Source organism: Epinephelus moara, chromosome 18 (assembly GCF_006386435.1).
Source record: "Epinephelus moara isolate mb chromosome 18, YSFRI_EMoa_1.0, whole genome shotgun sequence".
In the NCBI taxonomy this organism is placed as follows: Eukaryota; Metazoa; Chordata; class Actinopteri; order Perciformes; family Serranidae; genus Epinephelus; species Epinephelus moara.
Genome location: NC_065523.1, coordinates 39,783,448 through 39,806,897, shown reverse-complemented (window position 1 = coordinate 39,806,897; position 23,450 = coordinate 39,783,448). Strand labels below are relative to the sequence as shown.

The 23,450-nt window shown below is 44.1% G+C and overlaps 1 protein-coding gene across 1 annotated transcript; it reads right to left on the bottom strand.

The window, feature by feature from the left end:
* Positions 1–446: 446 nt before the first annotated feature.
* On the bottom strand, positions 447–22,680 carry zgc:158376 (uncharacterized protein LOC100101643 homolog). The gene is made up of 11 exons (XM_050068786.1): positions 22,317–22,680; positions 18,391–18,591; positions 15,198–15,341; positions 14,775–14,861; positions 13,069–13,254; positions 12,930–12,962; positions 10,167–11,464; positions 8,623–8,786; positions 7,895–8,056; positions 6,730–6,951; positions 447–6,490 (listed from the first exon to the last, which is right to left on the bottom strand). Exons 2-11 carry the CDS (start codon positions 18,574–18,576, stop codon positions 6,216–6,218), a joined length of 2,757 nt encoding a protein of 918 aa, XP_049924743.1. The 5' UTR covers positions 18,577–18,591; positions 22,317–22,680; the 3' UTR covers positions 447–6,215.
* Between the last annotated feature and the right edge of the window lie 770 nt (positions 22,681–23,450).

Sequence of the window (23,450 nt, the reverse complement as noted above, 5' to 3'; positions counted from 1 at the left end):
TTTCCTCCCACAGTCCAAAGACATGCAGGTTAACTGGTGACTCTAAATTGTCCGTAGGTGTGAATGTGGGTGTGAATGGTTGTCTGTCTCTATGTGTCAGTGCTGTGATAGTCTGGTGACCTGTCCAGGGTGAACCCTGCCTCTCACCTAATGTCAGCTGGGATAGGCTCCACCCCCTGTGACCCCTAACAGGATGAGTGGTTATGGAAAATGAATGAACTACAAAGTGTAAATACATCTCTGCAGTACCTCAGAGCTGTACTGATGTTCAGATCGTGACAGCAGCGTCTGAGCCATTGAGTTCTTAAATGAATAATAAATTACAGATCCATTTTTTAAATATGAAATAACAATAATCAGAACCATATGAAGCACCAGCTCATATTCTTTAGTTCCTGTGACCAAGCTGCAGACGTTTAATTCATCTCAATGAACAAATGAAAGAGTCGAAGGTAAAAACGAACCCATTGCTTCTTTATTAGTTAGTCATTTTACAGTAGTCACTCATACGTAGCTGCCTTGAGTTGGTCTTTTTGTGTCTTTTTACTTTTTGTTCCAACTTCTTCCTCATTTTTTTTCATCAACACAACGGAAGAGTCATGGACAAAGTATCAAAAAGAACAAAAAACAAGATAAATGCCCCTTTTCACAACAAAAACTACATTTGGCAAAAGGTGAGGATGAAGGCGATGATGATGATGATGATGGTCCAGTGCATCTTGAAACATGGATGAAGAGATTCAGACTTTTTTTTTTTTTTTTTTTTTTTTTACTAAGATAAGACAACAGAGAAAAGGTGAGATATGTCTGAGCGTCTGATTGGATGAGAGCTCTCAGGAGTCAAGGCTTTTTCATCCAATCAGATATGATCTCCTCACTTGTTGCTAGGTTAAGTTTGAAGCTGTGATATGCATCATTGATCCCCACATTACAGTTACAGTAAAAAAAAAACACAAAAAAAACAACTAAATCACATCTGAATACAAAAAATAAAATATAAAAACTGACCTTTAAACACAGTGAAACATTGATCTGGTGTGTTTATGGCACAACAAGGCGTTTATGGCATTTTCAAATTGATCTATTAATACTTTTTATTTCATGGACTACAGCAGACCAGCTAACACCAACCTGCTAGCTGACATAGCTAACGGTATTACCTTATTACCTCTACTGCACTGCCACGAAACTTTCAATAAAAATCTCTCAAAAAAACAAAGAGAGAAAAGATTCTCAGATTTCACAGTTTACTCCGACCATCAGTCCAAAACCCCCAAATATTCACTTTTACTGACGTAATAGACAGAAAACCAGCTGACAGTGAATCTGTCTTTTATTTAATAAATGCTTTAAAACGTTCAATCGATCGTTAAAATTAAAGTTTAATCTGTTGATTAACTAAACGATTAAACATTATTAATATTAATAATAATAATAATAATCTTTATTTACACCCGACAACCTCCTCTGCTTGTCCTAGAGCAAACTGGTGCAGCTAGCTTACATCTGCTTTTTAATGCTAATGAGCAAACAAGCTCACGAAGGTTTGGGAAATGAATTAGCGTTAAATCATGGTCGTTTTCCCGCTCTTTTTCAGACATAATTTAATTTGTAGATTTTATTTTACTTACTTACTGAATAAGTTAGCTCATCAATATGCAAGTGTAACAAATTAATTAGCATTTAACTGCTGCAAAACAATTTATTAGTTTGCTCACAAGCTAATGTTAGCATTACTTGTCCCTGTAGCTTGCTAACAGCTCTGTTCCACAGTGTCATTTAAATGTTCCTATTTGTTTTTCAGTTTAAATTTTTCTGACTTGTCATTAACATTCCCCAACCTCCGCTGCCTTTGTAGCAAGTTAACACTAATTAGCAAGCTACTGTTAGCCTGTTACCTTACTAATGAGCTAATAAGTGAGCTCATTTACAATGCAGATGAAGCAGATTCATTAGCTTTTAACCACTGCAACACTTCTATGAGGAGTTGGCTACATATTAGCAGGCTCACAGGCTAATGCTAGCATAACCTTCATTCTCCATAAAGCTAATGTTGGTTAGCTAGCCAGTGTTAGCTTGTTTCCTCAGCATGCTCATGGGCCAATTAGTTAGCTAATTTACAGAAACGGGCTAAAGTTCGGGAAATTAATCAGCATATTTGTAAACACTAGAATACAATTTATTTGTTAGCTACATATTAGTTTTCTTACAAGCTACCGTTAGCATAACTTGTCCCCATAGCTTGACAAAAGCTGTGTTCCGCGGTGAAATATAAATGTTTTTTAGTTTTAATTTGTCTGACTTTGCACTATAGCTAACATTCCCCAACCACCACTGCCTTTGTAACAGGCTAACACTAATTAGATAGCTAATGTTAGCCTGTTAGCCCAGTTTGCTAACGGGCTAATATGGAGATAGATTTGTCCAAGTATTATTTGTATGAACAGATCAACACCTCCCATGAATCCGAAACTACTTTGCAAATAAAAATGCATCTGCAAATACACAAATGTCACACATAATAAAAAATATCTGAATAAATGTAATTAATCTACAAATAAATAAAAAAAAAACATTTCCTGACATTTACATTTTTCAAACAGATATCTGTGGCTCTCAGTTCAAGGCTGCAGATTTACATTTTGTGCAGTTCTTTTTGTTGTTTGTGTATTTGTTGATCTGTTTTATATTTGCAAAATATTTTTGTGAATTTAAAAATCTTTTCTGTATTTAAGGAAGGTGTTTTATATTTACAGATTACACATGAAGACACAGATTGTCGATCTGTTCACACTATATAATACAGAGACAGATCTTTCTCTAAAGTCTAATGACACAGCTCATTAACAAGATCAGATTAACCTGAACCACTTGAACTAAACCACTAATTAGCAGCTAACGTTAGCTAGCCAGTGACTGTTTCCTGCTCCTTTTCTCGACCCAATTTGAATCGTGGATTCAGTTTTTCTCGGAGAACAGTGCAGCAGAGGTAACGCAAACACACCTGTGACAGAACGCTTGAAGCCAACGAGCTACATCATATGAAGCTAACATGAGACTGTGAAGCTAACAAGCTAACCAACATGCTAGCCAGTATAAAGCGGCCTGAACTCTACTGAACTTTGATTCTAGTCAGTGTCGTCCACAAAGAGTTTGGCTGCTGTTTGATTTGAACATGAACATGAAGTAAAGAAGCGCTCAGTGCCGCTGCCTGACGAATAGACAGCCAGGACACACGGATAGTAAAAAGTCACAGTCGACACGTGATTCATCTCCGAGCGTCACTTATGAAAAACTTCTGTCTTTGCACTTTTTATGGGACGCATCAAACAACGATCCTGGCGTGAAATTGACTTTGTAGTTTTTTTCATAAGTGAGGCCCCTGAGGAAACTACAGGAGCCCATTTTAGCCAAAAAACTGATGTAAAGTTTGGAATAAATACGAAGACACTCAAGAAAAGTTTAACTTGTCAGGATCAAGTTCACAACTTTCTGAATCATTAGATCATAAAACAGAATCAAGATTGTGAGACAGCGAATGAAGATGAGTCAAAATGATTATTAAATTATCAAAAAGAATCATGAGTTAGAAAAATCCAGATAATGAGACATAAAGTCAAATTAATAGAAACCAAACGCAGATCATTTACAGTGTGTCATGGTGATGACTTTTCAAAACGAGTCATAATCTTGATTCAGTATCTGATCATCTTGACGTGCCGTGATTATTCTAAACTTATTTGGCAGAAATGGGCTTCCGTAGAAACATATTCAAACAGGTGAGAGTCACCTGAAGGATGCAGCAAACAGAGGAAATGTTCATCACAGAAACAACATGTGAAACATTCTGAAGGAATGTGTGTTCGGACTGATGGAAAATAAATATAACAAATACTCCTGAGAAAAAACACCGTCAATAACTTCCCAAAAGAATCTGATCAGAGGTGACGGACATGGGGGGAGGGGGGGGAGGAGGAGGAGGAGGAGCAGATGTTTAAAGACAAAGAGGGGAAGATGAATGAATAAATGAGGCGAACGTTGAAGACACTGAGGCTCAGATTCAAACACACCCAGCACTGTCGGTCTAACACACACACACACACACACACACACACACACACAGGAAGAAGAACACCCTCAAAACACACCTGAACAACCTTCACACCAGTGACGTCATTGCGAGACATTTAAAGGAACAGTCGGACATTTTACTGAAACTGTTGGATCTGTTTCAGAGATACGTCTGGTTAGCTTAGCTTAGCTTAGCACAAACACTGAAAGCTGGTCGAAACTGTTAGCTTAGCATAGCACAAACACTGAAAGCTGGTAAAAACTGTTAGCTTAGCATAGCACAAACACTGGGAGAAGGGGGAAACTGTAAGCTTAGCATAGCACAAACTCTGGGAGCAGGTGGAAACTGTTAACTTATCTTAGCACAGACACTAGGTAGTTGTAAACTGTTAGCTTAGCTTAGCTTAGCACAAACACTGGGAGCAGGTGGAAACTGTTAGCTTATCTTAGCACAGACACTAGGTAGTTGTAAACTTTTAGCTTAGCATAGCACAAACACTGGGAGCAGGTGGAAACTGTTAGCTTAGCTCCATCTGTCTGATTCATGTCAGTGTTTAAATTTAAACGACCTGCTGCAGATTTAAATTCAGCTGAACGTCAGACTGAAGCTGCAACGATCAGACAATTAATCAGAACAGAAAAATAATCAGTAACTACTTTAATGATCATGTGATATTTCCAGGTTCAGCTGCTCTCTGTGGTCTGACTTGACAGTAACTTTGATATCTGTGACATATGATGAGGTCACTGCGGGGCCCGTGCACACGCCGCGGTTTTCAATGTAAACAGGCAGAAGGTGCGCTCGCAGGTGAGAGCTACGCCGTCACTGTCACGGGTGGTGGTCGAATCACTTCCTGTTTACTGAGAACATTCAGAGGAACTGTGCTGCCGATCAATGTTTGAGGTGTCTCTTACTGGTCTTACTGGTTCATACTGGGTTCATACAGTCACATTTAACACTGTTTTCAACACACACACACACGCACACACGCACACACACACACACAGGTGTGTTTACATTCACTATGATGTCCGTTGGCTCGTCACTACAGAGGAAATGATTTCTGATTTTCTCTCACGACACTATAAACTTTATTTTTCATATTAATCTTCAGGACACACTGAATGTCAGAGCTGCAGACGTCTCATGGATCAATCGTCTCTTCTGATGTTACTGATCTTTGATTTTTTGTTTGAGTCATTTCTTAAAGAACGTTTCAGCTTCACTGATGTGACGGTTTCTGTTTCATCTCACTGAACTTTGACCTTTGGACTGTCGGACCAAACGAAGACGTCACGTTGGACTCTACAAAACGTTTCTTTTACAGACCAAACAATGGAGGAAATAATCTGCGGATTCATCGATAATGAAAACGGTCGTTTAACCGTTCCAAACCTCGCAGAGAGACGAGGCGTGTGCTCGCCAGAGTCAGAGTAGACACACGTGTTTAGCCTAGCTTAGCACAAAGACTGGAAGCAAAGGGAAACTGTTAGCCTCGGTGTCTGACCGACGCTCAGAGATGCAAACATCACACTGACATTATTTTAAACTTCCCAGAAAGAAACCAAGTTTCTGACTCTTCCTGTTGTTGTTGTTTTGTTTTGTTTGTTTTTTCTTGGGGGGGGGGTGGTGTCGATGATGTCACCTGTCAAATCACACAAACTAAATGTGACCAACATGAAGTCTTGATTTTCTGTCCCCTGTTTTCTGCAGCTGCTGACAAGCAGGTGATGCCCGGTGATGACTGGTCAAAGGGTGGAAGGACGGAAGGAAGGAAGGATAGCAGGGAAGGAGAGAAGGAAAGGAGTGTTGGGGTGATGTCTCAAAGGTTAAGGGTCATTTACAGTAAACTACAGATATATACACACACCCAAAATTGTACAGAGAACAAATATGTACATGCTCAGGGTTTCTATTTTTTACCTATTACCCACAACTTTCCTAAAACAGCTTCCTCTTCCTCCTCCTCTTCTTCCTCCTCTTCTTCTGGTCGCTGGACTTGTTACATCAGGAGAAATGTTGCACAGATGCCTCCTCCTCCTCCTCATCTCCCTCACCCGTCTGTAGTGTAATGAGGTTGGAGGCGGGGCTTACAGGCCGTCTGGACCAATGACTCAAGTGTCACATGACCTGCAGGAGGACTTTAGCTGTTCTTTAGCAGCGTTCTGTCTTCAGGAGGACAGGAGGACGAGGAGGAGGCGGACGTGGAGGAGGAGGAGGATGAAGCAGCGACCGTGGTAGTGGCGGAGGAAGAGGAGGATGAAGAGCTGGAGGAGGAAGAGGAGGAGGTGTGGGAGGGGAAGGAGAGCAGCTGTCCGGTCTCAGAGGAGAGGAGTGAGCAGGAGCGCAGGTCCACCGTCTGCAGGGAGGGGCAGCGACGCAGCAACGGGACGCACTGCTCCGTCACCTTCGCACAACCTGAAACACACACACACACACACACACACACAGACACACACAGACACACAGACACACACACACACACACACACACAGGTGAGTTCACATCTTTAGTAGGAACCTGCTGCTGCAAACACGTCTCAGCAGGTGAAAACAATCGGCAGGTGTCTACCAGGAAGTGACTGCTGTTGTTGGTGTGATGTCACAGTGATTTGGCCAATAGAACACCAGACCTGCTACAGTCTCTGCTGTGTTTACCTGCCAGGTTGATGTGGGTGAGGCTCTCTCTCAGGGGGGAGATGGGGGAGGTGAGGGTGTGCACCGTCTGGTCCGTGATGTTCCCACAGTGGCTCAGGTCTAACCTGCTCAGGTGAGGGACGTAACGCACCAACAGACGAGACGACGCGTCCGTCAGGTCCAAACCGGCCAATCGCAGCTCCGTCACGTTCTGGAAACGCCCCACTCTGCTTTCACCATGAGCTGAGTGACCAATCAGAGAGCAGAGAACAAAGATGCGTTAATGAAACAACAAAAGTTTTAGAATCTGAGTTTAAGGGTTTTTTTTACTATGAAACAAAAATAATTCAAATAAACTTCATTAATTTATCAATTTGTCCATAAATTAAAAAAAACCTTAAAAAACACCCTTTAAAACCCCTTAATTAATAATTAAATAGATTTCAATGGGTACACAAGTTTGCCCTTAATTTACACATTAAGTGAATAAATCTGACAAATCCATTTAGTGTTGTTAAGGTAAAGTAAAACCCCTTAAAACTAGTTTCTTTAAATGACATTTATTTCCAATTTAAGGTAAAATTTAAAGGGCTCACCCTAAATCTGGTGCTAATTAATAGCTCAATTAATGGAAACGAAACATACCTTAAATACATTAAGGTGATTTAAATGGTTAACCTGAACATTTAAGGGGGTTTGAAGGGTTTATAAGGGACTCGTGTGTAATTTGGATGTGAAACAGCCTTTAAATCTGAGCCGATGAACAAGTCAAAGAGCTCTGAATATAACCCCTTAAAAACACTTTGATATCAACAGCCCTTACTTAACAAACAGATTTTAAGGACATGACATCTCCATTTATTATCAGTTTATGGTGTTTATTATAATCAATTAATTGATGAAAAGTAATTAATATAAAACTCCTTAAAATGTACAAAGTAATATTACACAGATGCCCTTATTTTGTGTGTGTATTGAACTCAAAGCTAAAGACGGTTTAATTTCCAATCATTACATTTAGTTTCAGTCGCTGTGATAACGAACCTCACCATGACGTCACAATAATCTGCTCATTCAGAAGAATTCATCTCTGTGAACCGACGTGTTCCTGAAACGTTCCCAGAGCAGCATGAGACTAACGCTTCCTGTCTCTGAGTGTGTTCTTGTCAGGTGACGTGTCTCTCACCTGTCCTGGTGTCAGGTGGGGGGGCCAGCAGCTCTCTCAGGTGAGAGTCTTTGAGGTCCTCCACTCTGCTGAGGTCCAGCAGCTTCAGACAGGGACAGACGGCCTGACACAGAGCAGACACCGCCTGCCATGGACACCCGGACACATTCAACTCCAACAGACCTGAACAGGACACACACGGGACAGGTGAGACTTACAGGTGAGACTAATGCAGGATTGACACATCTGTGTCGACTCAATGCTGTACCTACAGCGTAGGCTCCACGTTGACACAGAGCCTACGCTGTAGCCTGACGCAGACCTCCTGTCTGTCTCTGTGAGCTGAAACCATTTCCCTCAGTGGAAATGTTGCTGTTGTCCCTGGCTTCATATGAGCAGAGGAAATCTCTGCTAGCTGCTAGGCTAATTTATACAATGTAAAATGCCTTAGGCTTGTGCTAAAAATGTTAGCATGTTGCATTTGTGGGGAAAATGTGTCCAGATAAAGACAAGTGTTTGTCTGTGAATGCTGCGAGTTATAGTGAAGCTGAGTTGTGTTCATGTTTAATGTGTGTTTTGAATCAACTAAACTTCACAGAAGCCGCTGAGTGTTTGAAGAACAGACTATGTTTATGAGAAGATCATGAAATAAAAATCATTTGGACGTGTCAGGAGAAAGACAGATTTGTAAAGTTGTGTCGTAGAGACTGAACTTCTCCAGACAGGTGAACAGGAAGTTTTGGCAGCACCTTGTAAGCGGTTGATGAGCCACATTAACTGTTTCTTGGAGATGTTGGTATAACCCAGGTTGAGGGAGACGGGCTGTCGGCGGATGATACCACTCAGCATGGGGGGGGTGATGGAGCGCTGCCGGCTCAGATCGATCTGAGTCCACAACCTTTTATCACAACACCTGAAGAAGAGACAGACACTAAACATGTGATGTCACAGACAGAGTTACGTAGACGCTGCATCGACTGTGTTAAACTGTCTTATTGTCCCTGGTTAATACTTTTGGAGACATCCCTATACAATATCATTTAATGTGGAAGTAGCGACTTTTCAACTAGCTTACATGCTAGCTAGCTAACACTGTCTGCTCATTAACTCCTAACTTTCACCACTGATCATTTTAGAAAGGACGCCACAAGAAAACATGTTCTGTGTTCAGATTATCAAACTGCAAACAGGTGGGAACTAACGTTAGCTTGTTGCAGCGCAGCTCATTTGGTGATTACAGATGGTAATGGCCTCCTATTGCTGTATCAAGTTGCTGTGGAAGAGTTGTGCCTCCCCACAGGTCGACCTGGTGGGTAAGTGGCTTCATTTCGAGCTACAAAACCCTTTTAGCATTTATGCTAACAGTGCTAACAGAGGTAGCGGTGCGAACATAGTTAACCATGCTAAAGGGGCTTTGTGGCTCAAAACTGAGCCACTTACTCACCGGGTCTACCTGCAGGGGCAACACTTCGGCAACAACACGCTCTGCCAACAGGACGCCGTGACCAGCTGTAACAAGATGGAGGGCGGACACAATGTTTGCACAGCAACACTGTAGCGTGCAGCGCCTCTAGCTAGCTCCTACCAGACCCAGGTGGTGCACAGTGCAGTAAACTGAAGAGCTGCAAAATTAACCTGCAGACCGACACCTGTGACCGGTCAAAAATATTCTCAGTGATTAACCTTTGACATCTCTGAGACATGACTGACTGTGACACTGACGTTTAAAACGTGTCATCTGCTCTCAGAGAACTCTGCTGCATATCCAATCAAGCACTTCGGAACCATCAGCCAGCCTCAGCTTTGGGTTAACGTCACTAATGTTACATCATTGAGGCTCCACCCCTGTCGAGCAGCGTGTCAATGCATCATCCAGAGACAGACTGAAAGAACCAATCACATCTGTCCAAAGACACGCGTGATCAGTAAAGACTGTTTTATCCGACTGAATCTGTGACAGCAGATTTATTTTAGTTAACATATATTTTATCTTCCAGAGTTCAGGTGAAGCAGGAAGTGACCTGATGATGTAGTTTGGGGTCAAAAGTTTTGGTTTAATATTTATAATATTTATATTTATCTTATTTGTCTCCTCAGAGACGCTCTGTGAAGAAGGACCCATCTGATTTGGACGCAGCACAACGTGGGTGTGAAGACAGCACTCTGTTTGTTTAGATGTGACGTTGGCGTATGGTCCAGAGGCTGTGAGGCGTCTATGTTTCTGTATCTACGAGTGATGTGGCAGGAGAGGTGATGTCACTGTGATGTCACTGTGATGTCAAGTGTGACTCACCAGCGGCTCCAGGTGCGACACACCCTCATGCAGACACACAGCTCTCTCTGGCTCAGGTGAGTGAAGACTCGGAGCCACACATCACGTGTCATGATGTGGGAGGAGCCAGAGTCCAGCGGTAGGCAGCTGGGCTCGGGGCAGGTGGGCGGGGGACGCACCAGGTGTCTCTCCATCTGAATGGGCCGGGGGGGCGAGGGCACAGCCGGAGGGCTGCGCTTCATCATCTGAGAGCGCGGGGCCAGACGGGATGGCTGTGAGCAGGGAGACGCCGCCATGGCTGACATCATCAGGCCACCTCCCCCCCCTCCCCCTCCGTTAGAGGTGGGGATGGAGGAGGAGGGGGAGGACATGTTGCTCCTGGATGTCTGGCTCTTACTGTTGCTACGGATCTTGTTGCCGCGGCTCCCGCTGCCTTTGGTCCCGCCCCCTCCTCCGCCGCTGTGTCTGTGATTAGTCAGAACGCCACTGGCATTCTCCTTCTCCCCTCCCTCCCTCCCCCCTGCTCCCCCTCCCGTCCCTCCTCGTGTCCGCCCGTTGCGTGCCTCCTGCCCGTTGCTGCGCTGCTTCCCCGTGAAGCCGTCATGCTGCGAGGATGGAGGCATCTGATTGGAGGAGAGGGGTGAGGGCGGAGGGAGGGAGGCAGAGTTTTTCCTGGTCCTGTCAGAGGTGGGCGTGTCCTCCTCCTCTCCGTCCAGCAGTCCTCCTTTCCTTCCTCGTGGAGGTAACCCCGCCTCTCCTCCTCTCCGTCGTGCCTTCTCTCCCATTCCCTGCTCTTCCTCTCGCACCTCCTCCTCCCCCCTTCCCCCCTCCCCTTCCGACTCCTCGCTGGCGCTGAAGCCCAGCTCGGCCAGGCGCCGCTCCCTCTCCCTCTCCCTCTCACGCTCGCTGCGACTCCTCTCACGCTCAGCCCGCCCGCCGCTGCTGTTGCCATAGACGACAGGAGGAGGCGGGGCAGGTGAAGAGGATGAAGGTGAGGAGCCTCCTCCCGCCTGCTCCCCCCTCAGGGAGTCGTCAGAGTCGGACTCAGAGTCAGACTCGGAGCTGGAGGAGGAGGAGGAGGAGGACTCAGGCCGGCGCTCCAGCAGACACATCCTCTTAAAGCGCTCCAGTTTCTCTCTGTGATGCGAGCGCTGGTCCGCACTCGACGTCCCCCCTGCACCTCCCCCTCCTCCCCCACCTCCTCCTCCGCCGGGTTGAGAAGAAGAAGAAGAAGAAGTGGAGGAGCCCTGTAGTCCTCCTGCTCCTCCACCAGCTGAGGAAGTGGGACCGTTGGACTCCACCGCCTCCTGTTTGGGTTTCTGACGGAAACAAGAAAACAGAATCAGGACGTCTTCGTCTGTAACGACAGTTTGTTCGTTTGGTCCTTTAATTAAACGTTTTGTTCGGAACATTTTACATGTTCAAATGTTTTTATTTTCCAGCGTGTGAACAGCTTGTAATTTAAACAGTCTCAGGTATCAGTAACACACGGACAGATTTTTCAGGGAAAACCCAAAGGATGTGACCTTGTGTGCATTCCTGCGTGTCTGGCTTCTCTTCAGCTACGCTGCAGCACTAACAGTGTGCAACACGAGCTAACGTTAGCTTGTTTTCTAACGCTGACTTATTTCTAGCTAGCGTACAACATACTCTTGTTACTACTTGATACTAATCTTGTGCAGTTTACAATATATATATATGTATATATATATATATTTATTTACGTTTATGTTTGTTAATAATTCCTGTTTATTTAACTATATATTTGTTAATACTACTGTTTAAATTTCTTATATTTTCATGTATCTTTCCTCTCTTGCAAGGAGCACCTGTAACATAAATAATTTCCCCTCAGGGATCAATAAAGTATTTCTGATTCTGATTCTGATACTCTTGACTGATTAACATAATTTAATTTATCCAGAATAACCCAACTGCTAAATTAGTTAGCTTGCCAGTTCCAAATAATTTTATCAGCTCATGCTACAAAGCAGCCAACGGCAGATCAACACAGCTAAGCTTAGTTACAGCTAGCTGGCTAACATTAGCTTGCTTGCTCACTAACGTTATCGCAAGCAATATACAACCTGAGTGGATATGTCAATTAGCCAGTTTGCTGTCTCCCAATTATTTTATATTAAGAATTATTTTTATTTTTTTATCAGCTAATGCTACAAAGCAGCCAACTATCTATCTATCTATCTTGCACATTATCACTAGCAAGGTACAATCTGAGCAAATATGTCAGTTGGCTAGCTTGTTAAATTACTTCCCAAGCTAACATTATCCACAATGCTACCTTATATATCATGACACGTTAGTGTTGATTTAGCCAACAATAAATGATGAAACAGTAAATAGCGCTTTCTACTAGTCTGCAGTCAACGAGCTAACTGTAACCTGAGCTTACGTTAGCCAGCTAGCTGTACCTTAGCTACTCTAAATGATCTGCAGTTGGTTGCTTCGTAGCGTCAGCTGATGAAGACATTTACAAACAGGAAGTTGATTAGTATCATGGAGTCAACGGTCCAAATGAGATAGAGGAACATTACAGATCATAACGTTATTCTAAATATTATTTTAATTTATTTTCCAGCATTTTATCAACATAGATACAGTCAGTTATTTACGGGAATGCCCACAAACGTCACATCCTTTTACAATGAGGGGGAAAACAAATCAGTTCTGCACTGGGTCAGGTACCAGAGGGTACCCCATAATAACAATAACAATCATAACAACTGTCAACTGTCAATAACAATAATAATAATAAAGGCTTGGTACCTTTTTGAGGCGTTTCTCGTGGGCTCCTTTCATCTGAGAGAGAAAAAGGAAGAAGAGACAGATGGTCAGTCAGAGCTGTTCACAGGTTGGACACATTAACTTCCCGTCAGATCTGCTCTGTGATTGGTTAACACTCCACCTTCTTCTTGGGCCCGCTGTCCTGAGGCAGCTCCTTCTCCTTCTTCCTCTTGTGACCTCCCTCTGTCCTCCCCCCCTCCTCCAGGGAGGGAGGGGCTTTCTTTTTAGGGGGAGGGTCATCTGTGAGCTTCCAGCGGCCCACCTCGCCGTTATCCAGCCGCCGCTTCCCCGAGCCATCCGGCTGGTCCTGGACACACACATGAGGCTGCTTTAATACAGATGGTTGCACACCTTCTCACCGGCTTACTGGTCTGACTCTCACCTTACTGGTCTGACTCTTACTGGTCTGAGTCTTACCTTATTTGTAGCCCAAGCTGCCCCCATCCTGGCTACCAGGAGGAAGTGGACTCCACTGGCTGCAACTGAGCAGGCAAAGGCAGCACTAAAGCACAAGGTAATAGTTGGCCGAGTGCAGCAGGGGAGGAGTGGTCTTGGTCTTGGGGACAGCACACCAGCCTGAAACAAAGCCACTCCGTCCCAGAGACACAAGCTGGTGGTTCAGGAGGTGCATCGGTAAGAGGAGGCAGGATGGTGTGCAAAGGCCATGGCGCACGCAAAGCAAGGAGTGTGGGAAGGAGTGGAGAAGAGAAAGATCTCCTGGCAAGAGCTGTGGGAAATGGAGGCATTCAGGGCAAGCTTTACCATCAGGGCTGCCTACAACGTCCTTACATCTCCCAAAAACCTCAGCCAGTGGTATGGTGAAGACCCTGCATGCCCATTCTGTCCGAGTCCAGCAACACTTAAGCACATCTTGGTGGGCTGCATGACCAGCTTCACCCAAGGCCGTTACACCTGGCGGCACAACCAGGTGTTAAAGTGTCTTGCAGCAGTATTGGAAACTCAAAGGACAGGTGTCAATGCCCTTCCTCCCCCGTCATCCCGCTGGCAGGCAACAACATTTGTCCAGAAGGGCAAGGGTCAAGCCAGTCTCACAACCTCAAGACCAGACACTGGGCAGCTAGGCAGGGCACGGGATTGGAAGCTGCTGGCAGACTTGGGCCAGAAGCTCTGCTTTGCAGCTGAGATCACGTCCATCAACCTGCGACCTGACCTTGTGCTATGGTCAGCCTCGCTCAGGCACGTGTACATTATCGAGCTGACAGTGCCCTGGGAGAGTGCAGTGGAGGAGGCCTATGAGCGCAAGGAGCTGAGGTATGCTGAGTTTGCAGTCGATGTACAACAACAAGGCTGGGCAGCGAAGGTACGACCAGTGGAAGTCGGCTGCTGAGGGTTCGTAGCCACCTCAACATCCAGGCTACTCCCAGAGATGGGAGTGCGAGGGAAGGCCCACCAGCAGGCAGTCAAGGACCTCTCCAGAGCTGCTGAAAAGGGGAGTCAGTGGCTTTGGATAAAGAGGAAGGACTCCACCTGGGCCCTCAAATGAGTAGATGGCATCTAGGGAGTGTTTTGGACCCCAGGAAGACTAGCTCATCACCTAGGTGGCAGCTAATGGGGATCCTTTTAATAAATAAATAAAAAAAACTTGGGACACTGGGATTCACTGCTGAACCCTCTGGAGGTGTCGTGGGCCAATCAGCGAAACACCAAGGAAGGAGGGCGCCCACTTGATAACCCAGAGGACGCCATCTCTCACTTGACCATCCCACAGAGTCTCTAGCAGTGTCTCAAGTGTGCAATAAGGGATATTAACATCTAGTCCTACACAACAGATCTTACTGGTCTGACTCTTACTGGTCTGAATCTTACCTTACTGGTTTTGCCCTCCTTGTGGCACTTTGGACACTCCCAGCAGTTTGGGATCTCATCGTTGATGATTCCTTCGGCTTTACCCATCTGTAAACACACAAAAACAATTTAACCCAAATGAAAAGTTTAAATCAAAGGCCATCTTGTTGAGTCAACATCTGAACTGGGTGTGGTATTTCGTGCCTGGTCTCCATGGTAACAAAAACAAATCATTAAACTTTATAATAATTCAGACTGGAGACGGTTCGTTTTGACATCATCAACAAGGAAATCAAACAAGTCGTTTAATAATCTGTATCTTATTTTGAAAGGTGAGAAACAGGATGTGGTGACAAACAAAAGATTCAAATGTGTCAAATGTGCAGCTGTGACATCAGAGTGTGAGGTCAGAGGTCACAGCTCCAACACAAACAGATCACTGACCTTCAGACAGCTCGGGTGGATGATCTCGTTACAGATGGTGCACTCCATCAAAGAGAGGCTGAACTTCTCCTCCTCAGAGTCCACTGTGTCCTCCTTCCCTGCCTCGCCGCATGCAAAACACACCGCCGTGTGAGGCAAGACCGGCTGTACAGACACACAGACAGACAGACAGACAGACACACAGACAGACAGACAGACAGACAGGTGGAGAGAGACAGACAGACAGAGGGTCAGATTGTGGCTCTTTATGATGATATTTATTTGTTGTATTCAGCTGTATGATGATAACTGGAAACTAAACACCAAGATGGCATCTGCATACACCAAAAAGTTTCCAGCTTTATTTCGCCGTGTTCGGCCCACTGAATCGGTGCAGTCGTGTTTCACCGACTCAGCTCAAAGACTTCACATTGTGATGATGTCACAAATAATTTTACGGATACAGAACCTCCATTGATCAAAAATTCAGAATAATTTTTGGGCTGCAGAGATTTTTTTTTTACTGTATTGACACGAGTGGCCACTGGGGAAATGGAAGCAAAGCTGAGCAGCGTTCCTGAGGGGACTGTAAAGAATATCAGACGTAGCTACGGTGATGTCACTCATTGGTTTGTGGACTCCTGTTTTCGTAGCCTCTGGTTCAGCATTACAGCTGTCGCCATCTTCAAGAGGGCGGAGCTGTGGAGGAGCGAGGGGTGGACCTATCTACAGTCAGCAGACAGCCTGTCAGTCAAAGAGGTCCCGCCCCCTTGATGATGTGAATTTAAGCCTTAATAAAATATAAACAGGTGAGTTGTGTAAAAATGTGTAAATGATCTCCAGAGACCAAACAGGCTGTAAACATGTTAATTTCTACATGTGAACATGGAGCTCTGAGGGGACGCACTCTAGTGGACGTTAGAGGAACTGCAGGTTCTGGTTTAATTAATTTTCAGCCTCAGATGAAACCGCCTGGTTGTACTGTGTATCTGTTGTTTATCTGTTGTGTATCTGTTGTGTACTGTGAGTGTAACGTCTGTGTTGTCTGTTATCCGTCTGTAGCTCTGAGGATCAATAAATCTGATCTGAATACAGCTGATCATCATATGAAGCTGTCTCAGTTTTATTATGATGCCTGAAGTGAAGATTAAAGAGGACGAGCTGCTCCTGCAGATCCTTTTATCTCTGAGGAACCACCAGAGGGCGCCACCACCTCCTCCTCCTCCTCCTCCTCCTCCTCCTCCTCCTCCTCCTCCCGTAAGCACACAAATAAATAACCCAACAACAGAAATAATATGAAGACTGACTGGCTCAGCGTGTGTGTGTGTGTGTGTGTGTGTGTGTGTTGTGTGTGTGTGTGTGTGTGTGTGTGTGTGTTAGAGCATCTCGATGGATCAAAGCCAACTCTTTCTCACTCACAGCGCCAGCAACCATCTCTGGTTGCCACGGAAACCCAGCATCGTCGCCTGCTGGGCTCCAGCTCTCTGCTGATGCTATTTGAAGAATCGACACAAATAAAATAAATAATTAAAAAAGAAAAATCACACCTTCAGAGTTTGAAGCCGACAGTCTGACTGTGTGTGTGTGTGTGTGTGTGTGTGTGTGTGTGTGTGTGTGTGCAGGTGTAACAGAGGATTATGTCGACATGTTAACATGTCAGTGTGCGCTGTGGTCTGTGTGTGTGAGGACCAGTGTGGGTCCACAGATGTCTCTGTGACGTCTGTGTGCAGAGATCAAACCCACAGTTGGTAAAAATAAACGACTGTGTTGTGCTGACACTGTGACTGTGCTCAGTGAGACAGGAGACACAGCGCTGTGGGAATGAGTTAGCATGTTAGCACTTCCCGTTCCTCGTCTTTAAGTCAGTGTGACTGAGAGACTTTCACCTTCTGTTCTACGTCAGTAAATACCCCACTGTCAGTTTACAACCTTTACGTGTCTCTAACATGTGGCTAAACGAGACTTCACCCTCGCTGTGTTTATACCCGCACTCTTACGAACTATTCCAACTCCAATTTTCCTACCTGTATATTTATCAGTTTCCTGTGGACGTAACAATGACACATATTCATACTGACCTGTTCAGTACGAGGCTTTCAGTTTAGTAAACATCACAAACCGAACGATACGTTAAACGATCCTGTTACAGAATGATACATTACACTATCCTGTTACTGAACAATACATTGAATGATCCTGTTACCAAACGATATGTTGAATGATCCTGTTACCGAACAACACCTTAAACGATCCTGTTACTGAACGATATGTTGAACGATCCTGTTACCGAACGATACGTTGAACGATCCTGTTACCGAACGATACGTAACGATCCTGTTACCGAACGATACGTTGAACGATCCTGTTACCGAACGATACGTTGAACGATCCTGATACAATTGGAAAATAACATCTACAGACTAAACTGAGTTTAATAAAAAGTCCTCCAGTGCGTCATCCAGCAAACATTTAGACCAACCAAAAAACCTGCGACACAGTAATGATGGGAACCAGTTTAACGGTCCGTTCACGTGTTTTCAACAAGTATTTTCTGACATGTGTAAGAGGCCGTACACACACCGCGTCTTTACCCGCGTGGAAAACGCGAGGTCGGGCGCTACTCTGTACCGTCTTCCAAGAGCGTGGCGGCAGGTTGCATCTGAGGTTGCTAAGCGACCATAACCAGCACCGTATCACAGCCTGTTTACCTGAAAACCTGAGTGCAGAGCTGATCTCCTTCCTGTGTGTCTGTGGGACAGATGTGACGCTCTGACAGCTCTGCACTAACATGATCAACTTCTCCTCCATATTTATCACACACTGATATTTACTGAAGAAAGAAAGATATCTGTGGGCTGTGATTGGTTGGTCCTCGTCACATGACTAAGGGTCATGCTGCTGCGCTCCAAAAGCCAAACTCTGTTTGTCTCAGGGCACTGTAAAAAATCATGTTAATGTCTACTTTTTAGTTGTGTTGAAAACAGTCAAACTGTGGTGTGTTTGATTGTTTTTAATGATTTGATGTACTGTTTAATAGTTTATGAATTTCACCAAGGGATCAATAAAGTTTTATCTCAGCATGTACTTGAGGAAATGTAGTTTCCACTGCTGTACGAGGACCAATCAGGACGTGGTCATACATGTAAACCTTAGTTATCTGTGTGTGTGTGTGTGTGTGTGTGTGTGTGTGTGTGTGTGTGTGTGTGTCTCTCACCGCCGTGCACTGTCTCTGGAGGCAGGACTGCTTCATCCGGCCGGGCCCTCCGAACTTCTTCATGTCCTTACAGAAGTGACACTCTCCACACTCGGTCCTCATGCAGGCCTGGCAGCGCCGGCACCGCGTCCGTCTGCGCCTCGCCCCCCCGCCTGCCCCCCCGCCCAGCGCCTTACTGCCCGACATCACCCAACAAGTCAGCTGCAGACACAGAGACACAGATGCGACACGTGAATGAGTGAACACATGTGAACAGGTAAAGAGACAGGCTGTCCCTCTGTGCGTCATCACATCTGACGTCTCAAAGAAACTGCCGACACGTCTCTGATCCTCTGAGATCATCATCCTGCTGCTGTGACAGATCGTCCCTCTGATGACATCACGTTTCATCTCTTGGACCCAAACAAAGATGGCAGCCTGAATGGGAGCTGCTGCCTCATCCGGCTGCCATCTTTTTTTGGGTCAGGAGCTGCAGTGATTAATCAGTTAATCCGGCTACGAATGCACAATATTGGATTTCTGTCAATATTCGATATCAGGAAGAAATCAAGAAAACTACTTTTACTTAGATTGTTTTTATTTTATTGTTGGTCCTATAGATATAATATTATATAATATTCATATATACCAGGGGTGGGGAATTGATGCAGCATAGTATCCTGATATGTGTGGCAATATCATATCAATGAACACGCTCCAAGTATCGACATTTTCATTACATAAATTATTAATATTACAAATACAGATTAAACTTTTGTTAGCCTGTCATATTACAGTGTAGTATGTCAAACATTTTTTTTATAAAAGTCATACAGTAGTATAGTAAGTCCTACAAATGTTATAACAGTCACAGGACAGTGTGTCATGAGAATGTTATAACAGTCACAGGACAGTGTGTCATGAGAATGTTATAACAGTCACAGCACAGTGTGTCATGAGAATGTTATAACAGTCACAGCAGTGTGTCATGAGAATGTTATAACAGTCACAGCAGTGTGTCATGAGAATGTTATAACAGTCACAGCAGTGTGTCATGAGAATGTTATAACAGTCACAGCAGTGTGTCATGAGAATGTTATAACAGTCACAGCAGTGTGTCATGAGAATGTTATAACAGTCACAGCAGTGTGTCATGAGAATGTTATAACAGTCACAGCAGTGTGTCATGAGAATGTTATAACAGTCACAGCAGTGTGTCATGAGAATGTTATAACAGTCACAGCAGTGTGTCATGAGAATGTTATAACAGTCACAGCAGTGTGTCATGAGAATGTTATAACAGTCACAGCAGTGTGTCATGAGAATGTTATAACAGTCACAGCAGTGTGTCATGAGAATGTTATAACAGTCACAGCAGTGTGTCATGAGAATGTTATAACAGTCACAGCAGTGTGTCATGAGAATGTTATAACAGTCACAGCAGTGTGTCATGAGAATGTTATAACAGTCACAGCAGTGTGTCATGAGAATGTTATAACAGTCACAGCAGTGTGTCATGAGAATGTTATAACAGTCACAGCAGTGTGTCATGAGAATGTTATAACAGTCACAGCAGTGTGTCATGAGAATGTTATAACAGTCACAGCAGTGTGTCATGAGAATGTTATAACAGTCACAGCAGTGTGTCATGAGAATGTTATAACAGTCACAGCAGTGTGTCATGAGAATGTTATAACAGTCACAGCAGTGTGTCATGAGAATGTTATAACAGTCACAGCAGTGTGTCATGAGAATGTTATAACAGTCACAGCAGTGTGTCATGAGAATGTTATAACAGTCACAGCAGTGTGTCATGAGAATGTTATAACAGTCACAGCAGTGTGTCATGAGAATGTTATAACAGTCACAGCAGTGTGTCATGAGAATGTTATAACAGTCACAGCAGTGTGTCATGAGAATGTTATAACAGTCACAGCAGTGTGTCATGAGAATGTTATAACAGTCACAGCAGTGTGTCATGAGAATGTTATAACAGTCACAGCAGTGTGTCATGAGAATGTTATAACAGTCACAGCAGTGTGTCATGAGAATGTTATAACAGTCACAGCAGTGTGTCATGAGAATGTTATAACAGTCACAGCAGTGTGTCATGAGAATGTTATAACAGTCACAGCAGTGTGTCATGAGAATGTTATAACAGTCACAGCAGTGTGTCATGAGAATGTTATAACAGTCACAGCAGTGTGTCATGAGAATGTTATAACAGTCACAGCAGTGTGTCATGAGAATGTTATAACAGTCACAGCAGTGTGTCATGAGAATGTTATAACAGTCACAGCAGTGTGTCATGAGAATGTTATAACAGTCACAGCAGTGTGTCATGAGAATGTTATAACAGTCACAGCAGTGTGTCATGAGAATGTTATAACAGTCACAGCAGTGTGTCATGAGAATGTTATAACAGTCACAGCAGTGTGTCATGAAAATGTTATAACAGTCACAGCAGTGTGTCATGAAAATGTTATAACAGTCACAGCAGTGTGTCATGAGAATGTTATAACAGTCACAGCAGTGTGTCATGAGAATAACAGTCACAGCAGTGTGTCATGAAAATGTTATAAGTCACAGCAGTGAGTCATGAGAATGTTATAACAGTCACAGCAGTGTGTCATGAAAATGTTATAACAGTCACAGCACAGTGTGTCATGTTACAACAGTCACAGCAGTGTGTCGTGAAAATGTTATAACAGTCACAGCAGTGTGTCATGAAAATGTTATAACAGTCACAGCAGTGAGTCATGAGAATGTTATAACAGTCACAGCAGTGTGTCATGAAAATGTTATAACAGTCACAGTATAAGTTGTAAAATGTGTCTGTTCTTTACCTTTAATTCTTCAGCTGTTGTCCTTGTTTTAATTGATCATAATCATAGTATAGAGTGTAATACCGTCACAGTAAAGTATGTCGTAAAATTTTATTATGTAAGTCACAGCATCGTAGTCGTATAAACATTCGAGGAGTCAATGTATATTATGTTATGATGTCACAGAGTCATGTTTAATACGCCACAAACTGTCACGGTACAGTGTGACGTGAACATGTTATAAGGTCATGGTATAGTCTGTGGTCATAATGTCATGTGTCATGACTTAGTCCAGTCACAGGGCAGAATGATCATGTTATGAGGTCACAGATCTGTGTGTGAGTACATGTTGTATGGTAACAGTATGCAGTATGGTCTGTATCTGGGTATGTGTGTGTGTGTGTGTGTGTGTGTGTGTGTGTGTGTGTGTGTGTGAGTACATGTTGTATGGTAAAAGTATGGCGTGTGTGGGTGTGTGTGTGTGTGAGTACATGTTGTATGGTAAAAGTATGGCGTGTGTGTGTGTGTGTGTGTGTGTGTGTGTGTGTGTGTGTGTGTGTTATATAAAATAACCGGAGTCAGTCCCTTGATGTGTTTGTTCACATACTGAGCCGATAAATCTGATTATCAGTAGATTTATTGATAACACCTGGCCTCGTGCAGCTGTAACACCTGAGTATCCCCTCTGATGATCGATCACTGATTATCTGATCTTATCTGATCAATCCATGAAGCGAGCTAACACAAGTTAGCAGCCAAGAATAATGAAGATGCGCATCTGGCTCCACTTGCGAGATTAGCCGCTAACGGCTAACACCGATAGCGCGTCACAGTAACCTACATTTATTTGACACGACCACACACCTGAACACCTGTGAACGTTTCTACACGTCAGGTGTGTTGTTAATTAAATATCACACCATGTGAAACGACACTATCCCTCCCCATCCCCCCGGGATCTGAGATGTTACGCTTGCTAACGTGTTAGCATGATGCTAGCTGTTGTCTGTCCCTGCAGTATGCTTCCTCTTTCATTATCTGTCCGCTTCATTAAAGACACACACCGGGCACACGGAGCCTCGGTAACCGGCACCGGACAGAGATAATGCTGCGGACACTCACCTCTTGGTCTCAGGTCGCATACTCCTCGGTCTCTCATTAGAAATAATATTAGCCAGCAGTTAGCCAACGTTAGCTTCGGTGTAGCCTCGCAGCTAGCTGTCCGCTTCCTTGTTTCTTTCTTTCCGCCAGGCTGCTGTTAGCTCCCGGGCTGCTTCACACGCGTCCCATCGGTGTTAGCCTCCAGTGTTCCGGGCTAGCTCCCGGGCTAGCCTCAGTAAGGGACCCGCTGTGGGGCTAAATGTCTCCAAACTGATCGATAATATCGATAAAGTGAAGGGCGCAGTGCTGCTGAGTGAACCGAGCCCATTCAATCCACTGCTCTCTCTCTCTCTCTCTCTCTCTCTCTCTCTCTCTCTCTCACAAACACACACACACACACACACACACACACAGCCCCCCCTCTAATTTTCAATGTCTTTTTTTCCAATTTCAATATGCTTTATTGGCAGGTGTGTCAGGTGGACAACAGATAACAGCTTAATACAGACATGATGAAGACATGATGTAGACACGATGTAGGCATGATGTAGGCACAATGAAGACATGATGTAGACATGATGTAGACACGATGTAGGCAGATGTAGGCACAATGAAGACATGATGTAGACATGATATAGGCATGATGTAGACATGATGTAGACATGATATAGGCATGAAGACATGATGTAGACATGATGTAGACATGATGTAGGCAGATGTAGGCACAATGAAGACATGATGTAGGCAGATGTAGGCACAATGAAGACATGATGTAGACATGATATAGGCATGATGTAGGCATGATGAAGGCATGATGAAGACATGATGTAGGCATGATGAAGACATGATGTAGACAAGATGAAGGCATGATGAAGACATGATGTAGGTATGATGAAGACATGATGAAGACATGATGAGGGCATGATGAAGACATGATGTAGGCATGATATAGGCATGATGAAGGCATGATGTAGACATGATGTAGGCATGATAAAGGCATGATGAAGACATGATGTAGGCATGATGAAGACATGATGAAGTCATGATGTAGGCATGATGTAGACGTGATGTAGATGAAGGCATGATGTAGATGAAGACATGATGAAGACATGATGTAGACATGATGTAGGCATGATGTAGGCATGATGAAGACAT

Coding starts and splice junctions, on each gene's coding strand:
- zgc:158376 (XM_050068786.1), bottom strand. CDS start 18,576: ATGTCGGGCAGTAAGGCGCTGGGCGGGGGGGCAGGCGGGGGGGCGAGG. Junction 13,255..14,774: donor AGGAGGGCAAAACCAGTAAG/GTAAGATTCAGA, acceptor GTGTGTGTCCAG/GACCAGCCGGATGGCTCGGG. Junction 6,952..7,894: donor CCCACCTGACACCAGGACAG/GTGAGAGACACG, acceptor TTGGTCACTCAG/CTCATGGTGAAAGCAGAGTG.